The sequence below is a fragment of the Protopterus annectens genome, chromosome 17.part0, assembly GCF_019279795.1.
Source record: "Protopterus annectens isolate FY-2018-M chromosome 17.part0, PAN1.0, whole genome shotgun sequence".
NCBI lineage: Eukaryota > Metazoa > Chordata > Ceratodontiformes > Protopteridae > Protopterus > Protopterus annectens.
Window position 1 is genome coordinate 542,718,673 of NC_056751.1, and position 21,743 is coordinate 542,740,415.

At 37.4% G+C, this 21,743-nt stretch overlaps 1 protein-coding gene across 1 annotated transcript in view; it reads left to right on the forward strand.

Annotated features, from left to right (window-relative positions):
- LOC122791456 (mucin-2-like) overlaps positions 1 to 21,743 on the forward strand; it is a 539,946-nt gene that overhangs the window by 508,281 nt on the left and 9,922 nt on the right. The window contains exons 42-45 of the mRNA XM_044059201.1: positions 3,254 to 3,432; positions 10,233 to 10,302; positions 11,840 to 11,946; positions 14,351 to 14,382. Coding sequence (XP_043915136.1) covers positions 3,254 to 3,432; positions 10,233 to 10,302; positions 11,840 to 11,946; positions 14,351 to 14,382 — 388 coding nt within the window. The remainder of the gene's footprint in view (positions 1 to 3,253; positions 3,433 to 10,232; positions 10,303 to 11,839; positions 11,947 to 14,350; positions 14,383 to 21,743) is intronic.

Genomic DNA, 21,743 nt, shown 5'->3' on the forward strand with positions numbered 1-21,743 from the left:
CATCTTTACCATATCAGGGTTGGCTCAAAAAATAGTGCACGGTCTAAACATATTTACAGGAGGGTAGCTTACATAAATTTAAATTTTTAGTCATTGAACTGGTCTTACCTAAGAAACAAGGTGGTGATATTAGGAATCATAAGCAGAGAAGTTAAATGGCTAATCAGACTAAGGGCAGATTGTGGATTAGGTCTTATTGACAAAGTCCCATTGAAAGCCATACTGAAATCAAGAGCCTTGCAAGTTAAGTAATTAATACTGAGCATTTTTATTATGTTTATTACTATGCTGAAGTTTCCTCAAAGTTATTTATCTGATGCTGTACTAGTTTTTGACATATTTTTAAGTGCATGGTTTTAATGTCTACTGTTCCTTTAATGTTTACTGCCTCAGTGGAAGAACCCTTTTTATTTAATTGATATCTTTATGTGATTGGCTCTGTATAATTATATAAGTGGATGAAGGGGTAGCCTGTGTGTTTTTATGGTTTGACAAAGCCCTATGGTTAAAGCGCTTACCTGTTTCTGAAGTACTGAAAGTTTTTTGCTGCAATAAAACAGCAATGTTTTATGTTCTAGTTGTTTCTGCATGGTCCTGCGTTGCCTTGGATTGTTCTGCTGTTATTTTGTTTTATTTTATGTTGGAACATTTTTTACTTTATTATACTTCCCATTAAGTATCATATTCACACCATTCTTTTTTTCCAACCAATCTCACTTACTTTTAACTTCCATAATTCCATTGTTATCATATTCTCTTTTCCCATCCTGTTCCTTTTTACTTTTCTCTGTATTTCTTCCTATACATTTTTATATTTTTTTATACAGTACCTTACCCATCATTTCTTTTTGTCTTTCTTTTCCCTTTCTCATTACGAAAAATAAATGCATAAATACCAAATGCACCACTGCATTTTTTAAATTCAAACCACTTTATTTTTATAATAAATTATCCCCCTTTTCACTAGGTTCAGCCTTGAGCCCTAAATTAAGGTAAATAAAAATCTCCTATAACTCCATGCATAACTTTATCCATTTGAGTGGGAATCACACACACACACACACACACACACACACACACACACACACACACACACACAAGTATATATAGATGTGTTTTCTTTATATCTATATATATCATCTATATATATTATCTATATATCTATCTATATATTTATATCTATGTATCTATTATCTATCTCTCTATATAAATATTCCCACTAAATATTCTGTTCTTCCTAATATGTAAGTATTCACCATATATGTCTTTTTATAAAATAAATGAAAACTTTTCTACCAAATCAACATTTCTTTTAATGTGTTCCAAGATCTCTGTCAACTGAATACATTTTCATATTCACCAAATGTCACTCCTAAAACCTTTGTCTTTTTTCTTGTGAAATATATTTCATTTTTTTATCTCACCAAATCCCTTAACCTTCATTTTGTTTAACTATAGATCATCTCATTTTAACAGTTTGTTGCTCCTTATTACAACCTCACTTATCCATCCCATTTGTAATCAGAACTAAATCATCTGTGTATGTCATACATATTGGTAATGTAACATTTCCTTCCATCTCACCTCCTTCCTCCCACGTCATACATGCCTATCAGTATTACTGCATTCATTACTAATACAAATAAGCCCATACTCATTGGACATCCACATTTCACTCCTCTCAATACTTATTTCTCCCATCCATCCATTTATCCTAACTTGCACCCATGAATTTTCATAACATTTATTAATAGTTTTCCCTATGTCATATACCCATAAAATCTACCACATTGCCTCATGACTCACTTTATCAAATGCTTTAGCTGCATCACACCTTTATTTTTTTTTCAGTATCACCTCTTCTACTTCTTTTACTATAATTAACATTTCTTTCACCTCTCTTCCCTTTATACCATAAATTCTTTCTCCTACTACCTCATCTAGTACTTTCTCCATCTTTTTGTAGTATTTTCAAAAATATTTTATTATGTGTATTACGTAGTTTTATGGGGATCCAATTTTTTATAGCTCTTCTTTTATTCTTTTTTCCATATACATGTTATCACTCCTCCAAGTCTTCCTCCATTATACCTTCCTTCATCCATTCATTTAACATTTAAAAAGTATCTCTTTTGTCTTTATTCGTTTCCTTATAATACTCATAACCTATAACATCCAATCCTGGTGCTGATTCATTCTTACCTTCTTTTATTACATTCTCCATTTCTTCAATTATTGTATAATTTTCTAAAAATATACTTAATCTTGCAGATATATATTTTTTAGACTTTCTAGTCTTCTTGCCCATCCATGTCTTCTTTTTCATACATTTTCTCTGCAAAATTTCCTACCACGCCCATATCAGGCTCTTGTTTGTATTTTATATTTCCTTTGTCATCTGAGATAAAATCCAACCTTCCTTCTCTCATTTTTACTTATTTTCCTAAATAAGGGAAAACCTTCTCTTTCTTTTCTTTCAGAAAAAAAATCTATGCCTATGTAACATTTGTACTTTTTCCCCTATTCTTTTAATACATCTGTCTTTCTATTTCCCTTATTTGTCGCTTCTTTTTTTCTTTCTCATAATCCATACATTTTTTAATTCTTTCATCTTCTTCATACATTGTTGTACTTCTGCTTATATACTGCCTACCACTGTGTTCAATTTTTATAAAATGTTCTAATTTCTGTAATATTTCTCTTATTAGAAGCAGAGTTTAAAAAGTAAGAAATTAATCTTTTAATACATTTTCTCTCTTGCATTATTTCACTGTCTTCCCCTATTCTAGCCCATACTGCTTTATGATCTGCAAGCTCTATCTTCCTATATTATCCTTTTTAAGCGTTTTACTTCCAGGTCTAATTTTTTTCTTTGTCCTAAGTCTCCCATCAATTGATTTTTCAACTATCTTGTTCTTTCATGGAAAGGAATACTAGTATTTTTATGAATATATCAAGCCTCTGATGTGGGGAGCTTCATAATGGGACTTACATTAGCTGGGTGCATGAGCAGATGGTCAAAGAAAGAGATAGTGGTCACTGTTCTCAGCAAATGCATGTATTCCATTTACATTACAGAATGTTTTAATTTAATTTCCCAATACTAATTCATTATAGCCAGCCATGACAGTTCAGCATTAAATGTAATGGAAAGGACTCTATTTTTATTTTATTTTAAAAGAGGTATTCTATGAAAAAAAGTAAACTATCAAAGCAATAAAATGTTATCTTTCTTATTTTTCTTAAATTCCAGCGTTTTTGAACAATGCCACCATTACTTGCCTCCGGATAATTACTTCAAAGGCTGTATGTTTGACTTTTGCCATATGCCCAACACATCCATCGAGTGCAGTACATTACAGAACTATGCGGCCCTTTGCAATCAGCAGGGTATATGCATTGATTGGAGGAACTTTACAAATGGCACATGCGGTAAGTAATCTGACACAAACATAACTTTCTGATTTATTAAATACATCATGGAATCTTCTTGTACTCTTCTGTGTGTAAATATGTGTATGTGAGAGAGAGAGAGAGAGCATATGTGTGTGTGTGTGTGTGTGTGTGTGTGTGTGTGTGTGTGTGTGTGTGTGTGTATGCATTTTGTGCTAACCTTATTGTTTGGTTATTAGGGTGTGTAAAGGCACATACTTTGTGCACAGTACCAAATATAGTGTTTATTTTCCATCTACATGCACTTATCCAACTTTATTAATGCTCTTTTAACATAATCTAAAGATATCACCACTCTTCCTGTATCATCAGCTTTTATGAACCTGTTTATTTTTTCAGTTAAAATAGCACCATTCAACATATTCACATTCATTGCAGCTGCTCTGGCCATATTTAGATGATGTAAAAGTAAAGCAGAATCGTTTATACTATAAACCACAAGTTAACATAATCTGTTGCACATGATAGATTTCTTTTTGTGTGTGGACAAATTAATAAGGGGAAAAAAATAAATAATATTTCTGATTTATTTTAGAAAGCAAATGTTAACAACTTGAAAACAAAATAAGATAATAGGACATAGTGAGCATAAAAGTTGTTCAGCATGCAGGAATTTATACAAAGAACATTATTTATTTTAGATGGATGTTTAACTTGTTTTGTTAATCACCAAGAAACAAACATTCATTTTTCTATATTTAACAAACTGAAGTGAATAACATTATAATGGAAATAAGAGTAGGTTTGGTAGCATTCAAGTGTTAGAAAAAAAAGACTACATTCAAGTGTTTGCAAAATGAGTGCTATTTTAATAGATGCACCCTTATTTTTTTCTGAAACAGATGGAAAACTATGAAAGAGTAATTTTCCAATAGTTTGTACTTACTGTTTTTGCACAAGCACAGTAACAGTTTGATGGTGGACTTTAGATGAGTAAACGTGTGAGGAGAAGGTGCCCAATCTTATAAAAAAATTAACACATGGAACTATCTGAAAATAACTTGAGGTACTCCTAAAAATGGAGAACATCGATATTTGTGCAGTAACTGAGACCTGGTTCAAGGCTCCAGAGAGCACCCCTGGAATACCAGGCTACAACTCTTACCACACTTTTCGGCCAGCAAAGCAGGACCGAAACACTAAAGGTGGAGGAATGTCAATATTCACCAAGGATATTCACACCACCAGGCTAGTTGCCCAACACAATGCGTCTGAAATTCTCCAGGTGCAACTAACACTAGGTAAGACTGCAATCCAAACTGTAGCTTGCTACAGATCTCCCACCATACCCCAAGACTCTCACGACACCTTTCTAAACATACTGGAAAATATTAAGATAGAACCAAACACCCTAATACTGGGTGATTTAAACTACTCTGCCATTAACTGGGAAAGCTACTCATGTACCAACACCTTTGCCCAACGGTTCTTGGAATTCATAAATTCCAATGCCCTGGATCAACTAATCCATAGTCCCACCAGGGGCTCCAATATCCTAGACCTGGTCATTACCAACATGGGAAATCAATGGTCCACACCTATGGTCACCCCCTCGTTAGTCACGTCTGACCATAAGCTAATCACCCTTAACATCCACATCCCACACCCACCCCCCAGTAAGGAAACCTCCATAAAAAACTTCTCCAAAGCCAACTTCATGCTATGCAAGTCAGAAGTGACAAACTTCATGACACCCATGCAGACGGGAGCTGAAAGTTCAACTGCTGAATCCTACACTAAGGCACTGTATGAGAGCATCCACTCATGCATAAATCGTGCCATCCCAAATAGAACCAAGATGCTCTCATCCAAAAAAAGAAGCCAATCTGGTGGTCCCCTGCCATAAACAAACTTTACAACAAAAGGAAGAAACTGTTGCAGAAAAGAGGAAAATCCCAGGATGCAAAAAACGTCCTTACCAGCCTCAGTAAGAAACTGAGATCCCTCATAAAATCCTCCAAAGCTAGTTATGAAAATAAAATTGCCAAAGTTTCCAAAGACAACAACAAGGCATTCTATAACTATGTCAAGAATCTAAATGGCAATGCTCAGATCTGCTCTGAGCTAAAACAGAATGGCATTAAATATACTGATCCCAAGGATATTGCCAATATCCTGGCAGATCGATTCAGTGCCAACTTCATCCCCCTCTCACCCCCTAAATGACCCATCTCAATACCGGAAGATTGCCAAATTCCGGTAATAACGGCCACACAGGTAAAAAACACACTCTCCAAAGCTAGGAATATAGCATCCATGGGACCAGATGACATCCCGGGCTGTGTACTGCATGAACTACAATATGAACTGGCACCTCACCTAAGTGTCAAGTTTAATCATAGCCTCACCTCAGGTTTTGTGCCTACTGAGTGGCGCACAGCTACAGTTATCCCACTCCACAAGGGGGGATCCACATTGGATCCCGGAAACTACTGTCCCATCAGTCTGACAAGCCTTATCTGCAAGGCCATGGAGCGTATTATCATGGAACTTATAAACAAAGACATTGGCAACCTTCAAACACTGGACCCCACCCAGTTTGGCTTCGTGAAGGGCCGATCTTGTCTCCTGAACTTGATTGACTTCTTCGAATCAGTCTCCAGAGCCACTGACAGGGGCAAGGTGGTCCACACAGCCTATCTAGACGTTGCCAAGGCCTTTGACACCATCCCCCACTCTGGAATCATAGATAAACTTACTAAGCTGGGCATTAATGCCTACATCACCCAATGGGTTGCTAACTGGCTTACTGATAGAACCCACACTGTAAAAGTAGCCGACTCCAAATCCAGCTCCAGACAAGTGACAAGTGGAGTACCTCAGGGTTCAGTCCTGGGACCGCTCTTGTTTGGCATCTACTTCTCTGAAGTACAGGCCAACACAAAGGGACTCTGGATAACAAAGTTTGAAGATGACTGCAAACTGGGAGCCATTATTGAATCCCCAAATGATGTGGATACTCTACAAAAGGGCCTTACAGAAACAGATGCTTGGTGCCAGAGCCATGGGCTCAAGCTCAATGCCAAGAAATGTATAGTTATCTCCTTTGGGAAAAAACATGTATCCGTGAATTACCATATAGGTGGCAGTACACTAAACACCGAAAGTTTGATAAGAGACTTAGGGACACAGGTGGACAGTGGTCTCACCTTCGATAACCACATCTCCACAACAGTCAGGAAATCCTTCTATGTGGCACACCTCATCACTAAGGGCTTTTCATCCAGAAAAAAGGAGGTCATTGTCCCACTGTACTCATCCCTCATTAGACCCATTATAGAATACAGTGCCCGGTTTGGTATGTACCTCTCAAGACATCTGCAACAACTGGAAAGGCCACAGAAATACCTCACTAAAAGAATCACAGGCCTAAAGCAGATGCCCTATGCTGACCGCCTTAAAAAGCTCCAGCTATACTCTGTCGCATATTGTCTACTCAGAGGCGATCTTTGCTTAACATACAAGGCAATGTCAAACCCAGAGCTGTTGGACATGCTACACTTAAAGAAATCCCAATCCCTCAGAGCCACACGCTCCAGGGATCTAAACCTTGTCATCACAATAAACAAAACATGCTGGAGGGATAGGTTCCTGACCCAGAGACTCCCCAGACTCTGGAATAGATTGCCCATACATGTCAAGCAGAGTGCCTCTTTGGTCCTCTTCAAAAGGAACCTTGACGATTGGATGGGAGAAAGGAAATTCACCCCGGGGATCACATCAGTCGCCCTGCTAGACAGGGGTCCAGGGAAGTAAATAGTGTGGGAAGAAATAGCCAGGGAATTGTTATGGCTAGGCTTGTATATGCCCTAGGGCTGATAGCCTAGTACCAACCTATGAACCTATGAACCTATGAAAAAGAAGAATATAGTGAATGTAACTACATTCTGAAAAAAAAAAACTGAATTAAAGGGATGAAAAATGTGAAGCACCTGAGATGGCATGAAATATACAATTGCTACTAGAAATATTAAAAGTGTTGGTATCCATTCATAATAATATAATAATACAGGATAATAATAGAATTTTACAGACCCCTCTTCTCTTCATAAAGTTTACATTTATGAATCAATAATCTCCCATCTTACAACAATTCATCTGAAGTAAAACTTGATCCATTGAACATTAATAGACCTAAAAAGAAGTGGTCAGAAAATGAATCCTGGGAACTTGTAGAAAGCCATGGTATTACTTCTGTAACAGAAACATGGCTCAAGGACATATTGTGTCCTTACAGATCTAGTCAGAACAATTCTTGCCTTCTTTTTGACAGCAGACTGGGTAGTAGAAGTGGACATGGTACATTTCTAATAATAACAAAAAAGAAAAGAAAAAAAAAAAACAAGCCCATATTAATTCTAATATGTACCTCCTGTAACCCCTCTGAAAATTACACCCAAAGCTGGATATATGTCACTGCTGTGCTAGGAAATCACACTAAAAATAACTTATGGGCTGTATACATTGCTCACTCTCATCCATATCCCTTGTTGAAAATGCAATAAAACATGTTCATAGATTAATAGATAGTACTAGGCTAACTGCCCTTGAGGGCTATTTTAAGCTAAGTCAGTTATCCCATGTGAGAATCAAACCCTTTATTTTGTGTTTGTAAGGTAAACACCTTAAAGATTATGGCAACCTCACACCCAAAAGTGCATAGCCATTCCAGGTGGTCAGTTGTTTTGCAGGGACACACACACACACACACACACACACACACACACACACACACACACACACACACACACACACACACACACACACACACACACACACACACAAGTAGCCTGAAGTGAGATTAGAACCCCTACCTATCTAGTATTATACACTATAGCTCACAGTACGTATCACATGAGCCATGGCTTAAGTCTACTACTTTCACCCAAAACATTACTCTGATGGGTGATTTCAGCATAGATGCCTCAGTACTACCAGGTAACAACCTACAAAGACTTCTTGAATCCCTTGGCCTGATATTAATATTGAAAAAAAAAATTCCAAGACAACCATTAAGAGGTCTGGACTCAACCTCAGGCGTTATTGTTAGCAGCATTCAGCTCAGGATAAACACTGATATTTTGCCAAGATGTATTCAGTTCTACTATGAACAGTGATATACTCATGGAATAATCTGTATAAAGTAAGCAGATAAGAAAGCAGTGGGGAAGCATGTGAATAAATAACATTAACATTAGCTAGTTATGAGAAAAACTGTGCAAGAGGTGTAAAACACATAGAAGGACATTTCTGTTTCTGTTGTTAAGGACTCAGAATACATAATTTGAGTCACTTGGGGCTAGGGTTGCCATATGTTCCTCTATACACAGGGCAGTCCCTACTGGGCAGTTGTACCCTACAATAAAACATTAAAAACATGTAAATGTCCTGTGATTATGGAACAAAAAATGTTTTCTAGCATTCCTTTAATACTTGCATGAAGCAGTTATTTTCCATCAGAAACATCTCAATATGATATGCAACAACAGAATCAGCTCAAGCCCTACAACACTGAGCTTGTATTTTGACAAAAAGTTAATAACTGTTTTATGTTATAAGGCTTTGAACACCTTATCTCTATCCATCAGGTCAATATCCTCCCTCCCATCCTTCAAAATCATTCTGAAGGACTTCTTATCTAAAAGCTGTCTCTGTTCTTGCTCAACATCAGAATAAACTATATCCATAAATTTGAACAAATACCTATTTATACCTTACATCTCCTTACTCTCCCACCTTCACTCTCTTCCTTACTTCTATCAATTTCTCTACCCTGAAATTCTCTCTAAATATACCATAAGTCTGCTTTTCTATGACTTTGTACTGCAATTCCTGTTTGTATTATACTAACTTACCTTTAATTTCTCTATAAACTGGCTAACATTCCTCTCACTATTAAATCATTATCATATAACTTGTATCTATTCTTAACCAATGTTTTCATATTATAACTAATATCATATAATTATTTAAACTGTAGTTGTTTTTTGTATTATTTTGAAGTCTGTAAAATGCTCTATAATACTTTGAAACTTTTCTCTCTGGGCCTCCATTGAATAATGGCATTCTACACATTTGGACTTTACTGGTAGTGTCAATAGATAAATAAAATATAGTACCCTGTGCACACTAGGGTAAATATAGCTTGTGTCAACAACATCCCAAATAATCTCTCAGTGACTGAGAACTCAGATGTAATAACCAAAGCTTTTGAAGCATTACAGTGCTAAAATAAAACTTACAGTGAAACAGCTTCAATTGATTATATCATTAAATACCAGCAACTCTGTAACACAAGTCATATGCTTTATGTTCTGGAACTCTCACCAAGCCAGTATTCAGTCTTTTAAAATGTTAGATTTACATTATTTTTACCTGAATTTTTATGTTGTACTATACCAGTCTTCAATAATTAACTAAATAAAATAATCAAACATGCTCTACTGTATGTGATCCAGACAGGTCTACTTCTCTTATTCGAAAACACAATTCTTCAAACAAGAGAAGCCCTTCGGTTAAGTGCACTTTCGCTAAAGGGGATCTTGGGTTTCCCTTGTTCGAAGAAGTGTGTTTTTGAACAAGAGAAGTAGACTCGGTCCAGACATGGTATTTATGAAGGCAGACATGGTATAGCAATGCTATTAACAGAAAATTTGGCATTTGGTATTAATTTTGATAATTTATGGGCTTACCTGTATAGCAGTGTGAGCAGGAGCAATATGATAAATCTGACATTAAATCCTTACTTTTATTATATTTTAACAAATTTTCTCTTCCAGATTATAAATGTCCTAAAACCATGGTATATAGACCATGCAACCCTGCTGATGAACCAACATGCAAGACAAGGTAAGCATCTTAAATGGAATCTTTCAATATATTTTAAACAACTAAAAAAATTCAGACATTACAATCTGAAATTATTTTTTGCAATTTGAAAATCAAAACCTTTTGACAAAAGCACACCATTCTGTTTACTGTTTGCAGGAAGAATCACATATATGGCTTTATTTTTTGACTGAATACAGTCACATGTTTTTATTATATGGGGTGGGACCTACTCAAATTAAGAAGTTTTCTTTTCTGCAGATCGAAGTCACACTATTGATGTGGATCACTTTTGAATGATGCTGTGGGTGTGTTGTCATTTTATAAATTGTAGTGCATGCTCTAACATTTAGGTGTCCATCAAGATGCTTAGCAAATAATACAGACACTGTAGATGAGTCTTATGTCTCCATAAGATCTTCATACTGACTCTTTCTAGAAAGAAGTAGTTCACATGACATGCATTTCCTGTAGCTAGTTATTAGCATATTTAAAAAGGTACAATGGGAAAGCCGAGTTAGATATTACACTGCTAGACAGTAGTGGGACACTTAAGATACAGTATGTAGTTATCAGTCCACTTGAGCTTTTTGTTCTGTGTGTTCAGTCCAGTGAATAACATCAAGTCATTGCATTTGTTGGTGTGAACAAAGGATTTGTAGTAGACTAGTAGTCCACCCATGTTTTCTTTCCATCGTTGCCATACATCAGACAATTGTAGGAGTCATCCTAACCAGCCACTGTTCTGACTTATAGTAGAGGCTGTCAGAACTGGTAGACAAGTCCCTTCTTGGTACCTGTCCAAGTATGGCATGGTTGGCACAGGCAATGATCCAATCTGGATATGGCACTACATGGAAGGTACACTATGGAATGGTACAACCAGGTTTTGGGATACTGTTCTGTTTATTTCAGAATTTGTGACCAGCATGACTTAGTCAGTGCTACCTGTCATGACTAGCATATATGACACTAACCATAGAACCCATTGAGGTGGCTAGCTTTGACTAGTGTAACAAGTGGTCAGGCTAGCTATAATTTTTTGTGTCATGTCCTATACTAACTACCTACTTGGATTTCTGAATTACAGCCTCATGTAAGCAACAATCCTGTATGTCAAAAATGCAAGCAAATAGCTATGATTATTAATTAAAACTACAGTCTAAGTAAACAATCCATTAACAAGTTATCTGTTGGATCTCAAAAACAAAAGATGACTATGAATTTTCATTTCTGAACAAATTCTAAATGTATTAGTTAAAGATGGTGCTGTTAGATGTGCTACTATTTAGATTGGTTTGTGGGAGCTGCATTTTGTCCTACCTGCCACGTTATCGAAGAATGAATGCAATTCATCAGGTACAGTTGATATAACCATGTCACAGAGACATTTATTTACTGAGATGTTTGCATCCAAGTGTATGTGGCAATACAGAAAGTTATAAAAATGAAAACAAGTGTTATTTAAAATGTACATTTCCACTGGTACAGTTTTGTTTGTGACATAAACACCTGTAATAAATGATGTAAACCAAATGCATTTTATCCTTGAAAACAGCAGTGATATAGACCTTTTGCCTCATGGACCTATGGTGGAAGGATGCTTCTGTCCTAATGGAACCATGCAACTTGCTCCTGGACTAGAGATATGCGTAGAGAGATGTGGTATGTCATTTTTAGTATGAAGATAAAAGTTTATATTTAGTTACTTCAAAAATACCTAATTTGATAACTTTATGATAGAGGGCAAGGTTGTGTATCTTTCTCTTAGGAATGTATATTAAGCAAGATTATTTACTTTAGGTGATACTAAAGGAAAAATGCATTTTCCCATCTCCTAGTTCATCAAAGCTTATTTTAGAAGGCCATTATTCATAAAAAAATTGTTACTAAAGGTAAAATGATTTTCAAAAATCAGAAAATCATTTAATTGCCTGCAGTAATGCATTTTTGTACTGAAGTACTGAGTTTAGAAAATGAAAATTAATGCATGCTGCTCTAATGTACTTGTTAATCACAGCATAACATTTAATAGCCAGGGAAATATGCCTTAGGATTCAGAAAGAATCATACAAATCATGTAAATTGCCTATCACAGGTGGGTCCATTTACATGACAGGAGGAGATACGATTCAGAGACAGCTATGACCACAATTAGGAAGATCTCTGAATCACACTTTTTACCATTAGCGCTATCGGACTTGTGACAGCAGTAGAAGTATTTACCCTGACAGCCTCTACATTTCATTGGTAAAAGCACCTCCCTACACTGACACACAGATATTCAGACATGCTCACCCTTGCTCATGCTCATACACACACACACACACACACACACACACACACACACACACACACACACACACACACACACACACACACACACACACACACACACACACACACACACACACACACACATAAACCCCACACCTACTTAAATGGACTTATTGACACATTCACTCATTCACCCACCCACACGCTCCTACACACACAGACACTCTGTCTCAGGTTCTTTCTCTTGAATGCCTACCTATCCTAATCAAATTAGTGAGACTACCCTGGCAGACAGATATACACATTCATTCGACTTCATTTATACTCTTACAGTCATGCATGTACACACACACACACACACACACACACACACACACACACACACACACACACACACACACACACACACACACACACACACACACACACACACATTTCCTCTCACATACACAGATGTCTTCTCTAAACTTCTCTGAATTTACCTGCACTCAGACTGCTTCCATTAGAATCAATGGGTGACCGCTGTCTTTTGACAGTGTTACATTTTCTCCTCCACCCATGAAAATTTATGCAGCTGAGGGATTCTCTGACTCATGCAGCATTGTGAATCAGGAACTGCAGACATTTCTGAGGGGAGACCGTGCAGCTAATTTTCTCCTCTTGACTGACCCTGACACTCAACAAGTGGGAATGCCCTCCACATTTGACTGCATATTTGTTAGCCTTACACCTTAATAAAAGAAAGTGAATTGTCTGAAAATGTTACACTTTCTTTAGTGAAAGTGTAAGAGTATAACTATATCATACTTCTATGTTGACCAATATGATTAATAAATAATGTATAAATATTACTGCTAATTAACTAAATTAATATGTATTATTCAATCTGAAATTAGTAATAGGAAATGGCACACGTAACATATATAAAATATGAATTAACAAGACCCCTGACATTGTGCACTGCTGTTATACAATTGTGTTATTTTAGAATGATTCATCATATCATTCTAAAATAATACCTCTGTGTAATAAGATGTGTGATGACAGGTATAGCTGCACATGATCATATGCATAGTGACTCACAATACATTTCCCTAGGGTTGTAGCTGCTACATTATAAAGGACTTTTTTAATGTGCAGGAAGAGTGTAATTTACATTCTTCCAAATGAAGCAAGTGTTTAATTGAAAGATTATAGATATTTTATATTGAAGTGTATTATTTAAATAATAATAATAAACAACTTGCCAAATTAGTTTTTCTGTTTAGCTGTGACAAAAAAAATAATACATGCTTTACTTTTTACAGTATCCACTTTCAATTGTCACTTGGTAAAATCAAACTGATGGAAAATATAAACGTTTACCTTGTAACAGGAGTGTAAAATACTTCATAAATATGTTAATTCTGTCTACAATGTGGCTTAAGCACCACTTTAAACATTCTAAAACAAGAGCTTCTCTCTGCTGTAGAGAGTGTAACATTCTTTGCATAACCAATATAATTCATATAACCTTTTTACACTGCTTGAGTTTGTTATAATTAGCCACAACAGCATAAATGCATACTATTTTGTGGATAATTCAGGACTGATATGAAAGAGACAGAAAGCTTTTTATTGTTTGAATGCTGTCATTTTTTTATATCATACACTGACTCTTTGCTATTTGGCATCTGAGTTAAATTTGACTACATAGTTGGGATTTGAGTGCAACACATTTTAATTCCTAGAGCTTTGTTTTAATGAAGCGTTACACAAATGCTTCTGAAACAGGTCTTTGTTTGGTTTACAGGTTGTCTTGGCCCAGATGGTATTCCAAGAGAGGTAAGTAATACAACTGATGTTTACAATATGGATGCAAATGTTGATTCATTTTGTGATGGATGCACAGTATATTGTAAAGCAGTCAAAACTGTATTAACATCTAAATCATTTGGCTTGATTTTAATACAGGTTTGTTTATTTGTCTGCTTATATTTGTTTATTTATTCAGTAATTCTTTGTTAACTTTAGTGGAGCATGGATCCAGATCAACCACTTTCAGACTCAGCCCAGGACAGAGTAACAAGTACAATTTAATAAGCAATTAATAAACTTTAAACCAAGGTATTGCCAAAAAGCAGTAACATCAGTAACATGACATGATGCATTGCTAACAGAGTAACATATTTATTAATAGCAGCAGTAACAAAAGTGAGTAGGTATTCATTATATGGCATAAAATATCAAGAGGGTTTGGTTACATAAATTGTACAGTTTTATAAATGTTTAATTATCCAAAAATGCATTTAGCCCACATATACTTGAATAATTTAACAAATATGCCATTCAGTTTTGTTAGTCCAACGCACGGCTACATGTTTTATGGTAATTACTACATGGCTGCATTTGATACATTTAGTGTGTAAATATAGTAGGAAATCATGCATTTATTTAGAAAAATTCTAAAGTGTTTAAATACTGATAGTGCAGTCATAAAGTACAGTATTGGTTTTATTTCAGAGGGCAAGAAGTGATACTGTAAATGTATATATACCCTGACAAAAAGAAACAACCTTTCAAAGGAAAAGGGATGCAGCTAAATATATTGCTTCCTAGGTGTCTCTGACTTCTAGTCCCCTTCACAGACTTACACATACACTTACTTAACTGAAACAACTGAAGACAGAAATTATCTACACAAAATGAACCTGTTTATAATTGCATGTGCACACAGTAATCCTTCTGGGCTTCTGACAGGAACATGTATAATAATACTATCACATTTAACTTTTTAGGTGCACCATGTTAATAACCTCGTTTGCTTGCACTGATTTTTTTTAACTTTTTTACAGAACACATGCATAAATCTCACAGATACTTGTCCCAGTAGCTCAGGGGTTGTCTTTTCTAAATAATTTCCAGCCTTGACCTTGAGAAACATACAACAGTGGGACTGGTATAGGCTGGGAAGTTTATATGACAGTGGTTTAAAAGATGAAGTCAAAGACGCTATGACAAAACTTTAGCTGCCATCTGCAAAGGCCTTTCCAGTACGGTTATCTTCCATGTCAAAACTGAAATTGCACACAAAAATTGTCACTGTTTGGAGTTTGATAGGAATATCCATTACAGGCTTGTAATTAGTCTTGATATTTGGAATGTCCTCAGCTCTGGATAATCAATCTGCAGCGATTTCTCACATGGAAAAGCACCCATTGAAAAAAAAAAATCAGGACCAGAGTTATACCTCATGTCCATCCCAGGACTGCTATAATCTTTACCTTCTGTCAACACCACTAACATTTTCTTGGCCAAAGTGGGGGAGAAGTGTTGGCTAGTTCTGCAACACGTGGTTTCCTTCAGTGTGTGGGCCATTGATGAGGACAGTCATCGTGTTTCTTAAAAGGCATGTTTCTGGGATAATGCAAACTCTGTGGGCTTACTCAAACTGGCAACTGACCATGAGAGCATAGTAGTCATTTAGGGATAACACTGCAGATAATACCCTTAGGTCAGGAGCCCCAGTCCTTTACTTTGTGCCTGTTTGCCTCTTTTCGGATACTGTTATTTATATATCCACCTAAATGTTCTTTTGACTAATGTGCTTTCCCCTGTTTTTCTTGTGTGTTATATTTGTAGAGGAAATGAGTATTAAAGAAGGCCACAAGCTTCCAATGGTAGTAGCATATGTCACCCCTGAACTAGGAGTACCTGCTGAGGTTCTGGATGTCATGAGAAGCTTCAAAACTAACTATACAGAGAGAGAGAGAGAGAGAGAGAGAGAGAGAGCAAGAGAGGGATAATCCTGTTTTGTATCCTTAGAATAAAGTAGTGCTTCATATCCTTTAGAAATGTATTTCTGCACTTCCCTTTTACATTCAGCACAGGCACATTCATGTTATAGCTGTATACAGAACAGATGGGTACAAAGTACAGGACAACTGCTAGGGATTTCCATATTCGTAAAGGATGCACACCTCCAGACTGGTAGCCCAACATAACGCATCAGAGATACTACAGGTGCAGCTAACACTGGGTAGGACAGCAATTCAGGTCGTAGCCTGTTATAGGTCACCAACCATGTCCCAAGATTCACACTCCATGTTCTTAAGCACCCTGGAGAATATTAGGGTCCAACCTAACTAACACTCTCATACTGGGTGATTTCAACTACCCCTCCATTAACTGGAAAAACTACTCATGTACCAATACACTTGCCCAACGTTTCTTGGAATTCATTAATTCCAGTGCCCTGGGCCAGCTCATTCTTACCCCCACTAGAGGTAGCAACATCCTTGACCTGGTCATTACTAACATGGGTCACCGTTGCTTTACACCAATAGTCAGCTCCTCCCTGGTTAGATCAAACCACAAACTAATCACCTTGGAAATCCACATCCCTCCCACCCACCCCCTGCAAAGGTAACCACCATGAAAAACTTCTACAAAGCTAAGTTTGGGCTCCTAAAAACAGAGGTGGCTATTTTCTCGGCTCCCATCCAAATGGAGAATAGTTGCATGACTGCCAAATCCTACAGCAATGCACTTTCCGAACATGTACACAAATGCATGGCTCTCACCATACACAATAGAACCAAGACACTCTCTTCAAAAAAAAAGATGCCAGTCTGGTGGTCCTCTACCATAAACAAACTCTACAATAGAAGGAGGAGGAAACTGATATGGAATAAGGTGAAGTCCCAAGACTGAAAAAACTCCCTTATCAGCTCAACAAAAAGTTGAGATCCCTCATTAAATCTTTTAAAGCTAGCTACGAAAACAGAATTGCAGCAGATAGTAAAGACAACCACAAGGCCTTCTATAGTTATGTAAAGAATCTCCACGGCAATACCCAGATTTGCTCTGAGCTACTGCACAATGGTACCTCCTATACCGAGCCAACAGATATTGCCAATATACTGACCAACAGATTCAGTGCCAACTTTACCCCTCCTCCCCAAAGGACCAATCACAATACCAGCAGATTGCCAGGCACCCAGTATTACTTCTGCACAGGTTAAAACAGCACTGTCCAAGGCCAAGAATACAGCTTCTATGGGACCTGGCAATATCCCTGGCTGTGTTCTACATGAACTACAGAGTGAACTGGCACCTCACCTGTGTGCCCTGTTCAATCACAGCCTCACTTCAGGCTTTGTCCCTACTGAATAGTTAACTGCTATAGTCATCCCTCTCCACAAAGAGGAGCAATTACAGACCCTGGAAACTATCACCTCATTAGCTTGACAAGTATGATATGCAAAGCTATGGAATGCATCATCATGGACCTAATAAACAAGGATATAAGGAATCTCCAAACTCTGGATCCCACACAGTTTGGTTTTGTGAAGGGTAGATCATGCCTGCTCAACTTGGTTGACTTCTTTGAGTCAGTCACCAGAGCTGTGGATGGAGGCAAGGTGGTTCATACAGCCTACCTTGATCTGGCCAAGGCCTTTGATATCATTCCCCACTCAGGAATCATAGAAAAACTCAATAAGCTAGGCATCAACCCCTATATCACTAGTTGGGTTGCAAACTGACTCACAGATAGAACCCACAGTGTAAAAGTAGCTGACTCCAAGTCAGACTGCTGACCAGTCATGAGTGGAGTGCCACAGGGATCGGTCCTGGGTCCTCTCCTGTTTGGTATCTACTTCTCAGAAGTCCAGGCCAACACAAAGGGACTCTGGCTGACAAAGTTCTCAGATGATTGCAAGTTGGGAGCCACTATTGACTCCCCAAGTGATGTTGACATCCTACAGAAAGGCCTCAATGAAACCAACGACTGATGTCAGAACCATGGCCTTAAGTTCAATGCCAAAAAATGTGTCATCATCCCCTTTGGGAAAAACCCAGTTCCCCTGAATTACCACATCGATGGTAGTCCACTGAACACAGAAGGCATTATAAGAGATTTAGGAACACAGGTTGAGAGCAACCTCTCTTTTGACCATCAAATTGCCACTGTGGTCAGAAAGTCCTTCTATGTGACACATCTCATTATTAAGGGTTTTGCATCCAGGAAGAAAGAGGTCATTGTCTCCCTCTACTCTTTCCTCATTAGGCCAATCATTGAGTATAATGCCCCATTTGGCATGTACCTCACTAGATACCTGCAACAACTAGAGAGGCCACAAATGTACCTCATGAAGAGGATCCTAGGCCTTAAACACTTGTCCTACATGGAAAGACTCAAAAAACTCCAACTATTCTCTGTCTCATATCGCCTACTTTGAGGCGATCTCTGCTTGATTTACAAAGCTGTGTCTGACCCAGCTCTGTTAGAAATGCTACATCTAAAGAAATCCCAATCCCTCCATACCACACACTCCAGAGACCTCAGTCTCATTACCACAATCAACAGAATGTGCTGGAGGGACAGGTTCATAACCCAGAGATTGCCCAAGCTATGAAATAGACTTCCCATACATGTCAAACAGAGCACCTCACTGGCCCTCTTCAAGAGAAATCTTGATGAGTGGATGGGAAATAGAAAATTCACCCTGGGGATCACTCCAGTGGCTCTACTTGACAGAGGCACTGGGAACTAAGGTTGAGTGGCGCTCTGCCAGGGTAATCCTACTGCCTAGGCTTGTAAAGGCTCCAGGGCCATTAGCTTAGTACACACCTATGAACCTATGAACCTATGATTGTGGCTGCGTCCACACCCCTTTGCACACATGCAGAGATAAACATTGTAGGACCTTGCAGTCCAGTCTCCTGAGAATAAATGAGCCAAAAATGTTTGCCAACTGCAATGCCTCACAGACAGGGCATTCCACAAGTTAAGACCCACATTAAAAATCATTTTAAGTAAGAATAAAGACAATAGTTCTTCAAAAATACAACATAAATTTTAGCATACCAAATATACCCAACAATGCACATACTGTGAACAAATGATAACCTGCCATAGACTGCAGACATACAATCCATGTGAAATGGTGATGGCACCACTGCTACCACTGTGATTGGGGTAGCACTACTAGCCCTAATGTGATTTCCAGATTGCAGGATGGTTCTCACTGTGATGTCAGCAGCACAGCGGTGCAGTGATTAGCATTGTCGCCTCACAGCAAGAGGTTCTCCTGTTTGCATCGCAGCTGGGGTGCCTTCTGTGTGGAGTCTGCATGTCCTCCCAGCATCTGTGTGAGTTTCCTCCAGATTCTCCAGTTTCCTCCCACATTCCAAAGACATGTGTCTGGAGCATTTCTCCCCAGGCCTCTACTGAAAATGGACTCTGACCCAGTCAGACTTTCCTGGTAAACAAATATTAAAATTAAAAAATAAATAAATAAATAAAAATGTCACCAGTCCCAACTGTAGGTGAAGTAATGGCAAGAAACTGCACACAAATCTATTTCAGTAATTAATTCACAAAATACTTGTTCCCAAGATCATAAAGGGAATATGCACTGCTTTTCTGGACATGGGATTTTAACATCCAGACATAGACCAGACTACATACAGTCCATTTACAGAGTTGAGTCTTTGGCCATCACCCTTGGGTCCCTTTCCCATTCCCTCATTGCTATCTCTTTGAGCCAATCTCTTCCAGTGCCCCTTTATCCATGGCAACTCCGTTTCTAGAAATTGTTCACACACACACACACACACACACACACATACACACACACACACATGCGCGCGCACACACACAATTGCCAGGGAAAGCTAGTAACATTTTTCAATTTCCTGCAGCTTTCTTCTTGTCGTGAAAGTACTGCCACCACTCTGGAACAGAGAAGGACTTACAATTACCTACTACTCCTGTTAATTAAGACAAATGCAAATATGCTAATTTACCTTTTTCACTGGTAGTAGGCCTAAACATTCTAATGGGAGATGTGTATCACACACCTTATTAACCTACAGTTGTAAACAATCACAACCCTTTATTCAGATAAATAGCAGTGCATAAATACCTAATAAAAAATGAATACCAGCCATAACAGTATAAATATGACTAAATGAACTTTGCTAAAAATAATATAGAAAATAATGTAAATATAGATTAAAGTATATGTAGAATAGCATATATAAGTAAATAAAATAAAAGACAAAAAAAATAGACAGGATGATAATAGAATACCTAAGCTCTAGATTCTAAAGTTCCCTGGGTTTCTCTTACTGCAGAAATATTGTCTCTAACTGTCATAAGGTAGGTAAAGCGATAAATAATCTTCAAGTTGCTACCTTTTACAGATGGACGCACCTCAGTACAAGTCAGGTCAACATCTTCTTCATAGCATAGCATAGCAAACATATACAATATCTTTCCTCAGCCGCCAGTGTTCATCTCCTGACAACATTTTCATGTTGCTGCAGCAGCAGCAACGACTGATCGCACACAACCAGGAATCCAACATACAGTTGTCTAAACAACAGTATTTTACTCAGATAAAATCTCTCGGCGCTTTGGCTAAAAAGCCTTTTCAGAGTATAAAAAGCACAAATAACACACATCCTTTATATACAAAACAATTTTCTCTATTCAACAAAATAACTAAAGTAATTATGTCATTACAAAACATTTACCCAATTAAAACCCTCCAGTTACATTCTGTATTAAGTCCCTTAGGGACCAACGTTTCATACTTTAATATACAAATGCATTCTTTTTGTAATAATTTATATTTCAAAAGAGAAGTATTGAACCTGTCCACCTTAAGCAGTTCTAATATACTGACCTGAAGTCCCTCCACATGACTACCATGATATTCTTTAAAATATGCAGCAACTTCCCTCTCCATCTTATACTTCTTTATATCCCTAATATGTTCTAAAATCCTAAGTTTAAATGCCCTTTTACTTTCACCAACATAATATTTATTACATGGGCATCTAAGTACATAATCAACCCCCTCAGTATCACATTTAAAAATATTTTGTGTCTCATATTTTTTTCCATTAATATATGGGAACAGTCTAACCACAAAATTACAACAAGAATACCTTCCACAAGGGAAGGCCTCTTTAAGATTGCTTCCCCTTCCAATATTAACCTTAGGAGCTACAAAATCTACCTCTAACTATCATATCTCCTATGCTCCTTCCATGGTTATATGGTACACAGGGTCTTTCTTCCAAAATATCACAAAATTCTTTTTGTTGCACCAGGAAGCCCCCCAAAATTAAGTGATTGCACTAGATCTACACTAAATAAGCTGTATTTAGTTACAGAAAAGACCTTCTCTTTC